Genomic DNA, 17,817 nt, shown 5'->3' with positions numbered 1-17,817 from the left:
TGTCTCAATGGTGATTAACGCAACAGCAAAAGAAATTATACCAAGAGGTATAAATTCAATCTCATTCACTCACAGTTGAATGACTGTTTCACCCGAACATGTCATGAATCTTTTTAGCTCCCTAATCAACACATGCTATTGAGACAGATACTGTACCCATATGTTCAAAATCCAGTCCCATACTGAGCATTTGCTTTGCCTGTTAATAACTAGGAACCAGTTACCAGGCACTTACAGAACACTTGATCCTTACTAACTTGTGGCTGGCAGGTAGAGGGGAAGGATTAAACCAGAGTGTATGGCATCAGTAGTCAATATTGAAGTCCCCCTCCCCCCCCACACACATATTGATTGTCATGACAACACTCTGTGTGGTAGTTTGAATAAGAATGACTCCCCATAGGTGCATATATTTGAATGCTTGGTCTACAATTAGTGGAACTGTTTAGAAAGGATTAGGAGGTGTAATGTTGGTGAAGTTGTGGCCTTATTGGAAAATGTGTATCAGTCAAAGGTGGACCATGAGATTTCAAAAGTCCACACCAGCCCCGGGCTCATTTTTTTTTCTCTCTCTCTCTCTTTGTTTACTGTTTGTGTATAAGGTGTAATTTCTCAGCTACTGTTCAATGGCCATGCCTGACTGTCTGTCTGATATTCTTCCCACACAATGGTCATGAACTCACCCTCTAAAACTATAAGCAAGTCCCCAATTAAAATGTTTTATTTTATAAGTTGCTTTGGTCATGGTTTCTTTTCACAGCAGTAGAGTAGTAACTAAGACAGTTTGCATAATTTTCAACTCTCCCCTATGCCCCATCTCTCATCCTCACATTCCTGTGGAAAAAGCCACTTTAATACAAAGAGAATTTAGCTTTGCACTTCCCACACATTTAATGCTTTGATTCAGACACAAAATTCAGTTAATTTCAAAAATAAGGGAACTAACTGTCAAAGTTATAAGATAATTTGATTTCTTGTTTTAAATGAGGAAAACTTTACAAACATAACTGTCATGGAGTAGCAATAATATGTGCTAAGCACTTTACTAAAATATTTTAATTATTTTGTATTTTTGGATGAATAACATGAAAATTTCATTTATTGACAGTAAAAATGCTCATGAAGCCACAGTTTAATATGGTTCTTATCCTATGTTGAGTCATGTAATCCTCATAACAAGTTTGTGCAGTTATAATGTCAATTATATATGCAGGAAGTTAGAATGTTGTGAGGTTAAGGAACATGGTGTGTTTGGTATAAGGGAAGCTCGAGTTTAACATGGCACACTGGAATCCTTGACCCTATGCTATCCTGTTCCTTAATAAACCATGTGAAGCTGCCTTGAGTCATGGGGCTTCATCATCTGATCCCTTTCAGTGTCCAGTAAGATCCGTATTTTTCTTATTTTTAAAATTTTATTACTGAGAATTTTCTACATGCACACAATGTATTTTGATCCTATTTGTCCCCTCTTCCCCACTCTAACTTTTCTAAGTACTCACCCAACACATTTCCCTCCCAAATACATGTCTGTATTTCTCAAACCCACTGTAATAGATATAAGGCCATCTAGTGGAATAGGAACCCTATCGGGGGCCCTAATGACTTTCCCTCTCCCAAATGCCATCAAATTCCAATGGATCTAAAGTTACAGGCAGGTCTTTGTGAGCCCTTCCTACAACTATAGCATGAATTGTATTTATAAGTGATGCTGAAGACCTACAAAGGGGAGTAATACATGTCAAGACTAGAAGAGTTTTTCTTGGCATGATCTTAGACAAAATGCTCACATTTCTAAGAATTCCAATTCCAAATCTATGACCCAGGCATGTTCTGCAGAGACTGTGGATCTGCACAAAACATGTCTGTAGAAACTACATTACTGTGCAAACATAAAAATAAGATTGATGTTGAAAACGGCCACATAATATCTAAATTCACCCTTCTGAAACTGAGCCACACAATTGAAGAACTACAAACTTTCAGAGATGGAGTCTTAGGAAAAGATTAGCTGTGTTCCATGTTTTGAAGGAAACTTTAAAAAAGCTCAGGGCCCATAGGGAAATTTAGGACTTCAAGGACTCTGAGTATCATTTTCTGCCTTTGTAGCATAGTAATTAGAAAATGACATTTATCTTCTAGGGCCACATAAATATTTGTAGATGATTTCGCTGATTTTAAATGTGCTCATGTCAGATAAAAAGGAAATACAATTAATGTAATAGGACCATGTTGAAAATTTGATACTGTTCAAAATGACTGATATGGCTTATTTATATTTGTTCTAGGAAAAATTACTGTTTTTACAAATGTTGAATGATAGAAATGTTAGTAGATTCATTGATTTAGTCATTCAAACCAATGCAACAAGTACAATGATCAGTCAGTAAGTAAAATAGACAATAATTTGTAGACTTGTGACATGGAATGGTAAATCACAAAACCTATCTGTATAGAGTGCAGAGAAAGGGTTCTTAATCTGGAGGGCACTGTGAATAGTGAGTGCAGTAGGACCTTGACAAAAGGCAGAAATGAACCATTTAGGATGCAGACAATAAGTAGGCTGTGGATAATGTCAGGAATCTGCCCTTTATATGCTTCGATGGGTTAATGTGGGAAATGAGGTAATTACATTTGCATTTTCAAAACAATAATTTGCTATGTGGGTGAAAATCTACAATAATCATGACTAAAAATTAAAGGAGGCCAGGCTGGTTGTTTATTTATTAGACTAAGCACTTTAAATACTACCAAAATTTCATCAGGTGTTATGTTTATGAATTGTATATGCTTGCCTTAAACAAATGTTTTAAAAAGCAATAAAACAAACTCCATGGTGGAGTGTTTCCCTGGCACGTGTTTTATCCCTAGCACTTTCCTCTCAAATAAATAACTAGATGACAGATGACAATTGATGATAGATAGATAGATAGATAGATAGATAGATAGATAGATAGATACACAGATAGATGATAGATAAATTACAAAGGTCTAATTTCCCTTAAAATACTCAGAAAAAAAGACACACAGTCCTGAGCTGTGTAGTCTATTAGCCTCCTTTTCTTAGTGGTGGAATGGAAGAATGTAAAACCACACCTGTTTAACTTCTGTCTAATACCCAGACTCACACATGCCCTAGAATGGGGCTACACATCTGACTTAATTAAGATACTAGGAAGACAGAGGACACAGGTTATTAGCAGATGGAACATATCTTGGTGCCTCCTTTGTTACTTCCCCTGGCTTCTAAGTCTCCAACAGAGCAATTTATCACCATTGGAACAATCTAGAGAAGGTGCAAAGTTCTGTATCCTAGAGTATGTCTTAACTATAGCATGCAAGTTCTCTTTGTTAACAGATGTTTTTATCAACAATCACTTAAAACTCATTTATCCAAAAAAATCCATTTTTTTTTTGCTTCTGCAAGCACAGGCATTGACGTAGGACTCTCCAGCAACTGTTTCCTATGATATCTGAAATTCCATACGAAGTATGAATTTGTTTGTTTATTTGTTTGCTGTTCATCTTCCTCAACTACAATGTGAGTTTTATGCAGGAATGTCTAATTGTGCATAATGTTGCATTTCCAATGACTAGAACAGTATCTTGCTTGGAGTAACTGCTGTGCAGATGTGTTACGTTGGGTAAGAAAACTTATGAATGAACTCACATACTGTCTAGGTCCAGCTTTATCAGACAATATTTCAAAACCAGGTTTGCAAATTTCAGTAGACTATCTTTTCATCCATTCAAACATCCAGATTATGCACTATGCAGTGTCATCTTAAAATAAAACCTTTAAAAATGTGCACCTTTGATGCTTTAGCTAGTCAGCAAGAAGAGAGGAAAACACCTTCCAAGCAGCATCTAGTTACCACAATTAAAATGAATTATAATGAATTATACTCTTCTCAACAGACACCATTAATTCCAGAGAATATGGCTTTGTATATTCTTTAAAATCTCTAACTAAGTGTGTTTCTTTCCAACATGCACTAAAACTTGCTGTAAAATTGTGCATTGATTTAAGGGAATTCAGCAGAATGCTTGGGTCAGAAAAAAATAAAATTAATTATTCATGGCACTAGCAGCTTAAAAATGCAAAGTGGTTATCAGGAACATGCACAATTATAAGTAACACTGTAATTTTTTTAAATTTTGAAGCCCTAGCACAGTTAATTAATATTTTTAATATAAATAAAAATTTGTTCTTGGGAGATATAAAGTATATTTTGTTAACTATGTATTTTTCATGGAAATGTGTGTACACTGCTTATAGTTTTTAAACAAATAGTATTCATTTTTAATGAGTAGCTGCAAAGCTTCCAGGAAGCAATTGCAGTATCTAAAACATTAAATATTTCTCCTTACTTGAACACTAATTGGGTTTCTTTTCATAAAAACTTGAATGAGTGGGTTCAGTCTCAGTGACAGATGTGAAGCACACACATCTCTTACAACCTATCACAAAGTTTCTCAGCAGTCCCTTTCCTTGAGTAGATGTACTGTGGGATAATGCTCTTGCACACTGTAAATTTTGTCTCCCTTTTAATAAAATGCTAATTGGCCAGTAGCCAGGCAGGAAGTATAGGTGGGGCATCCAGACTAGGAGAATACTGGGAAGGGAAAAAATAGACATGTAGTCATCATCCAGAAGCAGAGGAGACAAGATGAGAATGCCTTACTGAGAAAAGGTACCAAGCTACACGGTTAAAGATAGATAAAAATTGGGGTTAATTTAAGTTTTAAGAGGACATTAGTAATAAGACTGAAAATAAGTCCAACAGTTTGTAATAATATAAGCCTCTGTGTGTTTATTTGGGACTGAATGACTGTGGGAGCAGGCAGTATCGAAACTTTTGTTTACATAGATGTCCTAAATTAACCTGGAAAACACTCACCCAGGAGCCTGAGAAAGGCTCCAAGCAAGACATTCTATCTATATGGAGTGAACCTGTCTCCATCTATAATATTTTCTGAATTGTTTGAAATATATTCCTCCAGTAAACAAGAAATAAAGCAACAAAACCCAAAATCTCTCAAAGTATCGTTTTTTTTTTATATACTATCTCCAGATTTTTTTGAAATAAAATGATGGAAAGGTCTTGGCTTCTAAAAACCAAGACAAGATCTTACAACCAGCTTAAGCTATGCACATACTTGATAAAGTTCAATATTTACTTATGTATGATTCTCTTGCAAAGGTAAGTTTTATGTATGTAAGAAAAAAAGCACAGTACAATACAGTTTTATGTGCTGTAAAAACGTTCCTGGAAAACAAAAAGAGCAATTTTTACTAATTACATAGATTAATAGGTAAACATTAGAACTCTTAGTGGCAACTGGGATGTGTACCTATCCTATCAAAAAGAAAGGAACATATCTATGCTTTGTTAAATAATGATGAGAGGAACTAATTAGGCACATCAAGATAGGAGCCAATTAAAATTGAAAACTGAGAAGAGCTCCAAAGACTCATAGTGACTCACTTATTACAGAGGCACAACACCAGTATGAGGGAACGTCAACAGCCAAATCACAGGACACTGTGTTTGCTTGTGTTGAAAGTAAAGCACAGTCTGAGTTTGATATGCTTTTTCTATTATACTATATTTTCTGCAAGAAAAACAATGTTAAGGTTCTGAATTATTTATTCTACATATAGTATGTAAAATAAACTTGAAGGGAAGAAGAGAAAACACCATTGAATATTCCAGGAATATTCCAGTAATACCAAGTCATAGTTCAGAGGAAAAAGTCATGATATTGTTCTTAAAATAAATAACATATTAGCAATAAATAATCTAATTCAATGTTAGAAAAAGGTTAAGTCTCTTGGGTGCTTTTTTTTTTTTGGTCACTTACGCAAAAATTAATGCAGAAGTTATTCAGAACAGAACACAGCATCTAACAGGCAGAATTTTTGCATGGCAATCTCCAAAACCAAATAGCTCCATGTTCGGAGAATGAATTGTGTTAATATTTTTTCTTGTAAGAATAGGATTCCAGAAAGTTTATAAGTCTTATAAAGATATGTTGACTTAAGCATTCCAGTAATACAAGATACATGAAGTTATTCAACCCCTGTAAAAACCTATCAACATTGTCCTGTCCAACACTTTTTTTTTTAAAGCCATTTCATTTTAGGTAGTCATTTCTACTATTTTATTATTCTAAATCATGTAAGGTTAAGAAACCAGTATGAAAACTGATCATCACTCAGAATGAAAAACTTTTTCTTTTTATCTCTTAAAGCATATTTACTTATAAGAGGGAATAATATATATAATAGATGGGGTTTCACAGAAAATATTCTGAACACTCCTCTATTCACTGGCCCTGTGAAACCTGAAATACATTTCTCACCCAATCCCTGCCCTGCAGGATAGCTGAACAAATGTCGTATTATTTATTTGAAGTGAATCCAATTTAATTCTGGTAGACCAAAAATCTGTTTCCACGGTTCTAAAACATGCCACTACCTCTAGGTACATTGTCATTGTCACATAAGTGGCTCAGTGTTATCACTGAAGAAAATACAATTTGATTGAAAAAAAAAAAGCAGTATAGTGTGGCTTTAGAAAAATGAAATGACCTCTTTGGTACACAATTTAGTGGGGGACTTGATAAAAGCAAGCAGATGTGGTCACCGTGGACAAAGTTTAAGGATAGATGTTTCATGTAACCTTTAAAAAGTAGGCAAAGTTTTGGATTTGGGATTTGTATTACAAATCACTCATTAAAATTTTAAGATACTTGTATAATTTTTATCAATCAAAAACTACAGATGAAATATGTAGATCTATCTATCTATTTTTATCAGTAATCTCTCTGTATATACCATCTATCAGTAATGTTTCTGTATTAGAGGGCAATTAAAAATTCAATTCTAAGATGAAAAATGGATATCCTATAATTAAAAATATTTTTCTTTCTTTCGTAGTGATTTTCTTTCCTTCATCGTGTATGCTCAACTGTTACCTTAACACACACATGTGACTAAAAATCATTTCAAAAATCATTTCAGAAGTTAAGATGTTTGTTTCCACTGATTATCAGTAACAGCTAATCTGTATAATAGTAAAACAAGTTATTTAATCACTGTTATTGCTTGCTGAAAATTTTAGCGATTTAAAATATCTACTCTTAAATAAAGACAGTACTCTTAGATTTAATGCAGTATCTCTTCAAATGAATCAAGCGATCACTAATTGAATAGGTTCTTTACGTTTCTATACCACTACTGTCCTTGAGCTTGTAATAGTTCTGAAAGATTTCTCATTGATAATTAATGAGTACTGAACCTTTTTTTCTTTGTATTAATTAATTTAATAAAATGCAACCAAACATCTTTGAATTTGTTTCTTAAAATTAAAGAATTATTTGCATATTTAAATTTTGTTATAAACAGGAGAAATTATTTAAATTCCATTAAAATAATGATTGTCATTGTTTCTTTTTTGAAAAGACATGCAAGTTTTTCTAGGAATTTTCACTACTTATAACAATAATACAGGCTTAGTAAAACAAATACAAAACTAACTCAAATTGTATTTACACAAACACTTCCAGCTCAGATAACACACTTGCATACTCTCTTAGCCACTATTTAATGTAAAGGAAATACTTTACTAATAATCTTACATTTATTTTTTTCCTGTTTTAGATTTGTCATCAGTTGAACAACAACAGATTCAAAGCGAAGTGCAAACAAAGGCTATCCAGCATCATGACCAAGCAAGAGTCTGTCTAAAGTCACAAGTCTTTATCCAAAGAGCTGATTGCTATGTCATCAACAGTAGCATACATCTAAAAAAAGTACAGATAACAACATGATGATCTTCAAAGTCAACATTCCTACTAAAATTAATGTCATGAGGGTAGTGACATCTGCCAATGTCCTCATGCCCAGAGAACAATCTGTCCTTGAAGATAGTTAGAAATAAATATGTAATAGAGCATGTCCTATGAGACAGCTCACTTTTTTGCCTGATGCAAATAAATAAAATCCAAATGAGATAAAATGGCTTTGTATTATTTTAAAATATGCAATATAACACTGTACCCCATTTATGAATTTATATTTTAATATTTGGTCAATTTCCTTCTTCTCCTGATTAAGTACTTATTTTTCTCTTTCTTATTTATGAATTTATATTTTAATATTTGGTCAATTTCCTTCTTCTCCTGATTAAGTACTTATTTTTCTCTTTCTTATTCATTCATACCATTCCATCTTATTCAAAGTAAAAAAATCATCACACTTTTTCCCCTCTGAAACACATCTCAATGACATTATACAGTACTAATACACACAAAACTTATTTTCTAGTGTTCTCTTTCCAAATCTGATAATCTCTTTGAAATGCCTGATCCAAAAGCTACTTTTAAAATGATTGTTATTAGTTTCTCATTTAAAATACAGTTTTCTGGATAAATAAAGTTCATATATTTGAAAACCGTTATGTGATAACTATGGAAGACATTCATTATTAAGAGCAAAATGAAGCCACCAATCTTGAACCACAAAAGAACCTGCAAAATTCTTAAAGAATTAACAACTGAATTATGTGCAAAACCTACATGTATCAATAAGGTTCTCATATCACTCAATAGCATTTCAGCAGCATCAATAGTATTTAGTAAGTCTTTATCGCGGCTCTCTGATGTAATGTCAATGATGAAATCAGCACATTATCTAGGCAACCAGTAAGAATTTTACCATTGAATTTATAAGTTTGCCAACTCTACCAATATCACATTTAATGATTCTGTTTTCAAAGGTTGCAGACACAGAATTTAGCAATAAACTCATTAGTGTGAATTCCGTTAAATTACATTATTAATTAATTACACACCATACAAAATATCTTGATCCTCAGACAACTCAGTGAGCACTTTCTTCACAAATGGAAAACAAACCCATCATTCATCATGGAATCTATGCACCTAACCCCTTTTATTTTGAGGAAGGGTTAAGCTTAATTAAACAAAGCCTTACAAATATGCCATTTATTTATTTGTTTGTTACCTTAAAATTATAGTTTCTCCATAATTAGCAAATCCTCCCTCTACCAGTATGTGCTAAACCAAGGCTATCGACTCAAATTAGCAACTACCAAACCAATACAGAGCCTTTTTCTGTCTACAAACTTCTATGAAACAACATCCACATAGCTCATATTCTTAGACGATGGATCATATACAACAGCTTCCAAGAAAGGCGAGCACACAACATCAGAAAGAGAATCCTGTTTGGAAAAGATACATGCTCAGAAAAGGCCTCTTTGATGAGGATAGATCCGGAAGGAAAGGGTGACATGCAGGAGCTCACCTGGCTGACAGGCTCTTTTGTGGGGGGCTTTCCTCTTCTTGCAGTGCTGGTAGCCAGGGTTGTGGTGGTCTCCATGATTGAGGTGGACATCTCTGACTGCATGGCAGTGGCTGTCGACTCAGTTGTCATAGAGGAAGGCACTTCACCAACCAGCCTCACATTCCCAACTATGGCGATGTTGGCATCATTCTCTGCTGCCATATTCAGAACTTTCAAGCCATTGTAGTAAAGCCCAGAGAGCTGGCCCTGGAAGGGCTGGCCCTGCTCTTTCCCGCCAATTATTATGGTTGCTTGGCTATTGAAGATTGTGAGCTGACGCCCTGTAAAAATAATATTACATACATGCAAAAATGTTGATTGTGAACTCTACATTCTACAAAGGATGATAAAACAGATCTTTTATGGGGTGGATAATGAGAGCAATAAACTATAAGAGAGGCAATTGACTCATAATTCATTGCTTAGAAATGAGGTGTCCATGAAATGCATAATTACTGGCAAATACTTATAAATTTTCAACATATTATAAATGTTGTGCTTTTGCTAAAAGACCAATCAAACATATATTACAAATCAGATTTTAGTGAATCCCCTTTTCCTTTGCCTCAATAACTTGCTGTTGGTGTCTCAAATTCAAAGTGTTAAATTTAAAAAGTATGATATATCTAACATTTCAAATATTTGTTAACCTAAAATCACCTCTGAAACTAATCTGTAGGAGCTAAAGTCTAATTTTAAATTTTATCATAAAAAATTCATAATTAACATAGTGCCCATACAACTCTACATGCTATTCTTTAGAAAAGTTTATTTTTTGGAAGGCAATAATCCATTGTTATTTCAATTATTCTATTTTTCGACAATCACACTGAAAGGAAATGAATAGTTTACATTGAGTTTTTCAGAGTCAAAAAAGTTTCAAAAATCTTTTTCTGATTGGCTTTCAGCAAGTCTATTAAAACAAAACAAAATAAAATGAAAAAAAAAAAACAAGAACAAAACCAAAAAACAATAGCTTCAGATGTAAAAAGTGGCTTCAGGAATGATACACAAATCGATGGAGAAATTATGGCACATTTCCATCAACAATCCTAGCAACAGTACCATTATCATCAAATGGAGCTCCAGGGGAGCAGAGTGCCCTCCACTCAAAAGCATGCACACGAATTTAAGTTCCGTTTTAATTAGGGCTTGTTCCCAAATGGTCTCAGAAGCTTCCAAACGTTAAAGGGACTTCAGTTTTGACTGGCAATCCATATTGCCCACTATTTAAGATTCCTACAGTTTAAACAAAGAGTTTGTTTTTTTTTTTCAGGACCATGATAAAGATATCCGAACTACATATGTTTTAGTTAATAATTTAGAGGCTGGAACATGGACATAATCTATAAATGATTTATCATTTTTGGTTAATGCTTTTCTGAGTACCTTCATAGATTGAGTTAGTGGATTATATTTAACAGTCCCTTTAACCTTAAGTTAACTGGGTAAGATTATTAAACCGTTTGTGCTTCTAAAAATGTATAGAAATTATTATACAAGGTATGCAAATATTACTATCTACATTTTACTGTTTTAAATTTGTTTTTAATTTAGTTTTACGGAAAATTTATTTTTATGTTTATTAGTGTTACAATGAAGTACTACTTGGTTATGTTCAAATTATTTTTTTATTTGAAGTTTTAATCAATGTTTTTACCTTTGTCGAGTAGCCATTCATCAACTACTCGACCAAGTCGATATGGAATTCGCTGTCTAGCAATCGCCAGGCGCTCGTTATCATTGTTTCCTTTAAAGTTTAAAGAGACATTTCATTGGTTAAAATCTGTAAGGTCAAAGGTTAAAAGTTAATACTTAAAGCTCGAGCTATACAGTTGCCACATGATTTTTTGAAATTTGGAATTTTAAAAAGTTCTACCTAGAACATTTCATGTTTCAGACTTATCATTCATTCATTTATTTTATTTTAGCAAACAAAATTATTCCTATGTTAATTGAAAATTAGAAATCTGCATTTGAGCTAGGTTATTAAACTTATGTTATAGACAGACCCGAACAACCAATTTAAACAGCATATAATCGCTTTACAAAAAAATGACCCTTGGCCTCAGGGTTTTGTCTTTTTGATGTTTCTTATTAACTAGTTAAACATGTTCAGCTACAACAGGTTTAAGTTTACAAAATACATTCAAGCTCTTATTCCAGATTGGAAATTTATGAACACCAAACTTAACACCGTCTTTATCACACTGAAGCATTTCAAATAGGCCTAGCAGACTTTATTTCCTATTAAGACCACATATTCCCTTATCAATTCATTTAAGAAAACCACAAAGTCCAAACGGTTCTTGTGTATTCTACCAAAATAGATTTACCAATCACTTGTGCATCGTAACAGATTACATCTCATCTCATCAAACATGAGTTAGGAAAGGCTTTGCAAAAGTGACATTTATTTGAGTGTCCTAAAGTTTAACATGCTGAAGCATATAGCATTTGAAGAAAGTATGTTTAAATCCTTGAATGCTCAAATACCTGCTTACTTATTAAAAGTATTTAAAAATACTTTTTTAAGAAAGGTGTGAGAACTTAAGGTCCAAATGAAGCTGTAAACAGTGGCTCTTGGCTACAGATCGGAACTAAATGAGAGTCTTGCTTCACTGACTAGAAAACACTAGCTGCTAGGAACCCTGTTCACATTGACCTTGAATCAAGCTTGCAAATGGACAGTGTTTTTTTTTTTTTTTTTTGATCTATAAAGCACTTAAAAAGAGTCTGTGCTGTTGTCGGTGCTCAATAGTGTATTTTGAAAGAAGAGCTTTTCTATTTCATGAAAATTAGGTAGAATAGAAGTTGGAGGCAAGGCATTTTGGCAGTAGTTTGAGTAAGGATTAAGAGTTGAAATATAGTGTTACCTATGTAAGATGCCTGAGGTGTTTTGCAAAAGAAGAAAACAGATACACCCTTCCCTCAGATTTATAAGTATTTATAAGGGACTTTCACTTTCTATATGCCAATGTTGTAATGTATTATACTTACCATAATAAACCTAGCCTATCATAGTGCATACACCTTTAGAGAAAGAGGAAAAACCTGTCATATAGACCATCTCAATGAACCCATTACTCAAATGTCAGTGTGACTGAAACTATTTCACACATCAATGTTCAATTTAAAATGAAATCAAGGTTGAGACAAATATATATTTGATTAAATCTTTGAGCTGTATTTCTCTAGACTACATAAAAATTTAAATAATGTAAAGTTGTATTTCATGGTATAGAAATGAATTTTTGGAAAACTGATAATTTTTTAAAGTGATATAAATAGAATAAATTCCAACTCTCTACTTAAGAAATGTATTCACAGCTTGTGTGTGTATATAAGTATACTTTAGAAATACGCAAAAGTTTGCTGTTTCCTATGCTAGAGCAATTCCTGTAAATGTGACTATTGAGGAACTATGTGATTTTCTATAATGATTATGTTTTTATATGCCTAAATTGAAAGGTAACTACAAAATATTTTTCAAAAACATATATCCTTTTCTCTGTGGACTTCCTTATTAGCTTATATACTCACAGCAGTGTTTAGTGGCATAACTTTCCTCACAGCTCTCTGATTTCCACAGTTCCTTAAGTTGATTTTCATGCTCGAGCTTTCCCATTGTCTGTGCTGACCCATATCTCCTCAGACATCATCGAAAATTAGTCTGTACATCCCTTCTACTCATTTACCTTGACTGTCTTTAACATTTTTCTGCATCTCTCTGCAATAAATCTAACTTATTCTCCACACACCAGCTAATACAAACATACCACAAAACCTTTATTATTGCCTGTAGGACACGATCTTCCCCCTTTAGTGACTTTATCTGTGCACTCTCAGGTCTACACTCCTTCCACTGCTTCATTCAAGCTCCATCTTATGGCCCTCACTCTCTTGCCCCACTCGTTAGAATTGTATGAGGCCCTCAAATCTCCTAAAGCTATCCCTTCTTCCCTCTGGACTTTTTCACCTGTAGCTTCTTCATTTGAGATACTCTTCCTTTCTACCTCATTCACATCTTTTCTAGTCAAACATCACTCATTAATGGAAGTTTCTTGGCAAAAGCGTTGCTTGTTCAGAAGGCATGCAATGATATGTTCAAGCCAGAATATATGTCTACATTCTTCACAGCTCCTGAAATACATGCCTTATGAACAGGCATTGACATTAAAAGTCACTTATTCAATTAATAGTTTTCATTGTAACTCTGAAGCAGCAAGAAGTCGAATACTTTATGTAGTGTTTACTGAGATGCCAGTGTTTTCACAATACCCATCACACAAAATTCTATCCTACATATACTTCCTGTTGCAATGCTTTTCAATCAAAGAAGCGGTATTATAAAAGTTTGGAGTTATTTTATTCTGTTTGTTTTGTTTTTCAGAATTAGCTATGTGTCGAGTATTTTTGACGAGAAGAGAGTATCTCCACCATCTATTTCTGTTAACATCACTGAGAACACTTGTGGAGGTCGGAGTGCACCTATTAGCATTAGTACCCTCCATCTGCGATGTTGGATCAAACAGAGACCAATAGTTTGCCTCTGTCTCCTTCTCTGACAAGCCATCATGATCTGGATCCAGGAGCGAATGATGAACAGAAACATCTGTTCACTGAAAAAAAGAATGGAACTCCTTGTTTTGACTGTACACTAGGATTTTCACATGAATAGATGGACTGATCACTTATATTCCCTCTAAAATGTATGTGTTGTAGTCTAGTGGCTCCAAATCCACAATCCATCTCCCTCATCCATCCACATTCTAGGTTTACCTGAGTGCATTACTATGGGCAGTCATGCCCTCATCTTTTAATTATTCATCAAGAAGCTTTATTTCTCAATGTGTTAGTGTTTGGAGATGAGTGAGTCAGATTACTGCCCTTCAACACCTAAACTGTATACCCTTTTCCTGTGCTAAGACACAGTAAGATGATGGTCATCGTGACCCCAAACGTACACTCTACCAGATACTAAATCTTCCAGTGCTGATCTTGAATTGCTGAGCCTCCTCAACTGTAAAAAGATCCTTCTTGCTGTGTACAAGACAACCTACTTGTGGATGTTGTTACAGTAGCTCAGATTGACTTAGATACTATGTAACTTGTATCACATAATTTGTATTACCGTTGAAGAAAAAAACAGAGAATAGCAATACTGCAAAGAAAACAATGTCAATGAAAATATAACAATAGAGAAAAGGAGACAAAAATATTTTTGTTTATATTGTAAGCTTACTTCATGAGTTTTTAACATTGTGCAGGGAAACGTAAAGAGTTCTGAAAACTATATATACTTAAAGAGCCATCTGGGAGATAACTTATTTCTTTTGATTTTAAGAGAGAATGCAACACTTGGCTATGCCTGGGTCCAGAAGGAAAATCAAACTTTAACATAGTTTCCAAATTGCTTTAAGTTTAAAAGCAACATTGTTGCATAATTTTCACTAAATGCTACATGTGTTGTTATGTGATAAAGCAATACATAATTTCACTGGTACTATTCCTAATAAAGGGATTGTGAACATCAATGACATCAATGAAGGAACAGAAACGAGAAAAAAGTAGCCATTATAGTGAAAATATTGCCATATACTTCACTTTATTTCTTACATCTCTGAAAATGTGTTATGTATCAAATACACATATCAATTGACTTCTTACCTACTTATGTAATATCCACTAGCTGCTTAATTTTTAACCTCTAGACATTTGGTTCCTTTTCCAATTTCTGTTACCTAAGAGCCAGTCTGTTCTGAACACACACACACACACACACACACACACACACAAACACGTGCGCGCGCGCCGCGAGCCTGGCAAATTTATTTCTTCTTTAAAGGTTAGCTTACATATCTCAGGGAAGCATTTCCTGTGCTACACATCCCTTTACCAAATCACTGTAAATCTAATATGCAGTCTTGCAGCATTTCATAGAAATATCTGGAAACATAATGAATAAATTCCTACAATGGATTCTGTACTTTGTAGGGTCCTTGGGACAAGGGCCATGTTTATGTTGTCTACATGTTTTATTCTTAACACAGTGCTGGTCAGATTGTGATTGGTAAGAAATTCCTAGGTTTATTCTAAATCCTCTCCAAGTATGTATTGTATGTTAACGCAACGGTATTTGCTGTTCAAGAATCATAGAGTTGGTGCTTATCAGCATGTGCAAGTCATATGTTCTATCACACACACACACACATGCACACACATACTCACAAAGTCACACATGACTCATAAAGCAGATATTAGTGCTAATTAATTCTATACATGTACTAGGACTTAGCTGTCTGCTCTTATTTAAATGCCATTGAAGTAAGAATGGGCAAGTAAAACTCTAAAAATAAAGTATTTTATGTTTTATCCATTATTTGTGACTGAAAAAGCATGGGATAAAACCAGACTCTCTGAACATGGCGGACAATGAGGGCTGATGAGAAGCCAAGGACAATGGCAAGGGGTTTTGATCCTATTGCATGTACTGGCTTTGTGGAAGCCTAGCCAGTTTGGATTCTCACCTTCCTAGACCTGGATGGAGTGGGGAGGACCTTGGACTGCTCACAGGGCAGGGAACCCTGACTGCTCTTTGGACTAGAGAGGGAGGAGGAGAGAAGTGGGGGGAGGGGGAGGGAAATGGGAGGCTGGGAGGAGGCGGAAATTTTTTCAATAAAAAAAGAAATCAAAGAATAATTAGGAAATCAGAGAATAATGTATTGAATAGACTGTATGCTTTATGAATTGTTCTATTAGTCCATAGATTCTTTAGGCAATTCTGACAATGAGCCTAGACTTTAAGAACCTTTTATTCCACAGATAGAAAAATTGCGGTTCCAGCAGATGATGTGATTTGTATGACATCATGGATAATTAGTTGTATATGACTTCAAAGCTATTCCACTGCACAGCTGAGGATGGCAACACTGGCTTTTATCAGTCTAAATCCATAAAAGTTCAGTATCTTCTCAAAGTACTTTCTTATATAATAAAAAAATGTCATGGTCTTGTCTATTAAGTGTCTATCTATATACTTTGGAGTGAGATTATTCTCTTGGGCGCATGAGAGCTGCAATCTTCCAAAAATCTTTGTGGATTCACAGGGAAGCTAATATAACCATTTCCATTTTATAGATTAGTATATAAAAGCAGAGGTATAGTACAGTATCCAAAAACATGTTATAGCTGAGAACCCAGCAAAGAACAGAATTTAAATTTCTTCATTTTATAATGAAGCTTTGCCATGCGTAACCACTGAGGCATCAGATGTTACCAGCATTTCTTGTCTTCACACCAAACCTGGAAGTCAAGCCCCAATCATGACTATCTAGCAAATCTACTATCCTATTTATTCTGACCCATTCCAGAGACAAGTTGGAAAAAAAAAGAGGATCTAAGCTGTGCATCAGAAGACAATGCATTTCATCACCTGTTGAGAGGAGGGACAGAAGTTTGAAGCACATCATTACTGATTTTATTTGAACTTCATATTTGTTCCTTTCCTCTTCATTCTTATCTCTTATGCATTATTATTTTCTCTATTCATTTTTCAAGTTCTGTTTTCACATTGCTTCATAACCTAAAGCATGTAGTGAAGCATCTATCCTTTTCAGATATACCTCATTGTCCAAAGAGAGAGAACATTTTTTTCTTCTCTGGATTCTAGACAAAAATCCTGTTTATTTTTATTTTTTTGAAAGCTTTCTAAATGCAAGCTTAGCAACCTGACTCTACTATTTAGTTCATAAGCACTGTCAGAAATCTGAGTGTGCGGAGTCAAGTATATGTCACAGGAGTCCTTCCCTAGGGCCACATACACTCTGGGAACACAATGGACAAAAACAACTGGTATACATCACCATCCCAGATCAGAGACAGTGTGCCACAAGCATATAATTTGTCACATGAAGAATGCAGAAATTCAGAGACAGTGATGGATTAGAACAAAGAAGCTGTGCTTTAATACAAAGTGTTTCCACATTGATCATAAACTAAATTTCAGTGAAATAATAACTGGATAAAATGTGCTGATAAAGAAGAGGGTTTGTAATTGATAACTTCTTTTATATTTACAACAACTTCAAATTACAAAAAAATCTTAAATAAATATACTTTTCAAAATAAGTGATGTCTTAGGTGATTAGTGACATGATTAAATATAAATGTTACTAGACTTACATAGGTAGTATGCACAATAACAAACACTAAGTGAAATATGATACAAATTAGTAATCTTTTAAAAGCAATATATAGATACAACATATATTTACAAGAATATTGTTTAAAATGTCTACTGAGAACTCAAGAACAATGGCAGTGGGTTTTTGATCCTACTGCAGTACTGGCTTTGTGGGAGCCTAGGCAGTTTGGATGCTCACCTTACTAGACCTGGATGGAGGTGGGTGGTCCTTGGACTTCCCACAGGGCAGGGAACCCTG

The 17,817-nt window shown here is 34.3% G+C and overlaps 1 protein-coding gene across 30 annotated transcripts in view; it reads right to left on the bottom strand.

Annotated features, from left to right (window-relative positions):
• Positions 1–17,817, bottom strand: part of Nrxn1 (neurexin 1) — a 1,082,053-nt gene that overhangs the window by 126,812 nt on the left and 937,424 nt on the right. For 20 of the 30 annotated variants that reach the window (XM_041630237.1, XM_041630235.1, XM_041630239.1 and 17 more), the window contains 2 exons: positions 11,034–11,123; positions 9,335–9,654 (listed from right to left, as the gene is read on the bottom strand). In XM_041630237.1, coding sequence (XP_041486171.1) covers positions 9,335–9,654; positions 11,034–11,123 — 410 coding nt within the window. The remainder of the gene's footprint in view (positions 1–9,334; positions 9,655–11,033; positions 11,124–17,817) is intronic. The other 10 variants (XM_041630252.1, XM_041630254.1, XM_041630268.1 and 7 more) reach the window with 1 other exon arrangement.

Source organism: Microtus oregoni, unplaced genomic scaffold, assembly GCF_018167655.1.
Source record: "Microtus oregoni isolate MIOR12 unplaced genomic scaffold, Mior012 000034F_ref0000314, whole genome shotgun sequence".
Lineage (NCBI taxonomy): Eukaryota > Metazoa > Chordata > Mammalia > Rodentia > Cricetidae > Microtus > Microtus oregoni.
Note: the sequence above shows the minus strand (reverse complement) of the source record. Positions and strands in the feature narration are given on the sequence as shown.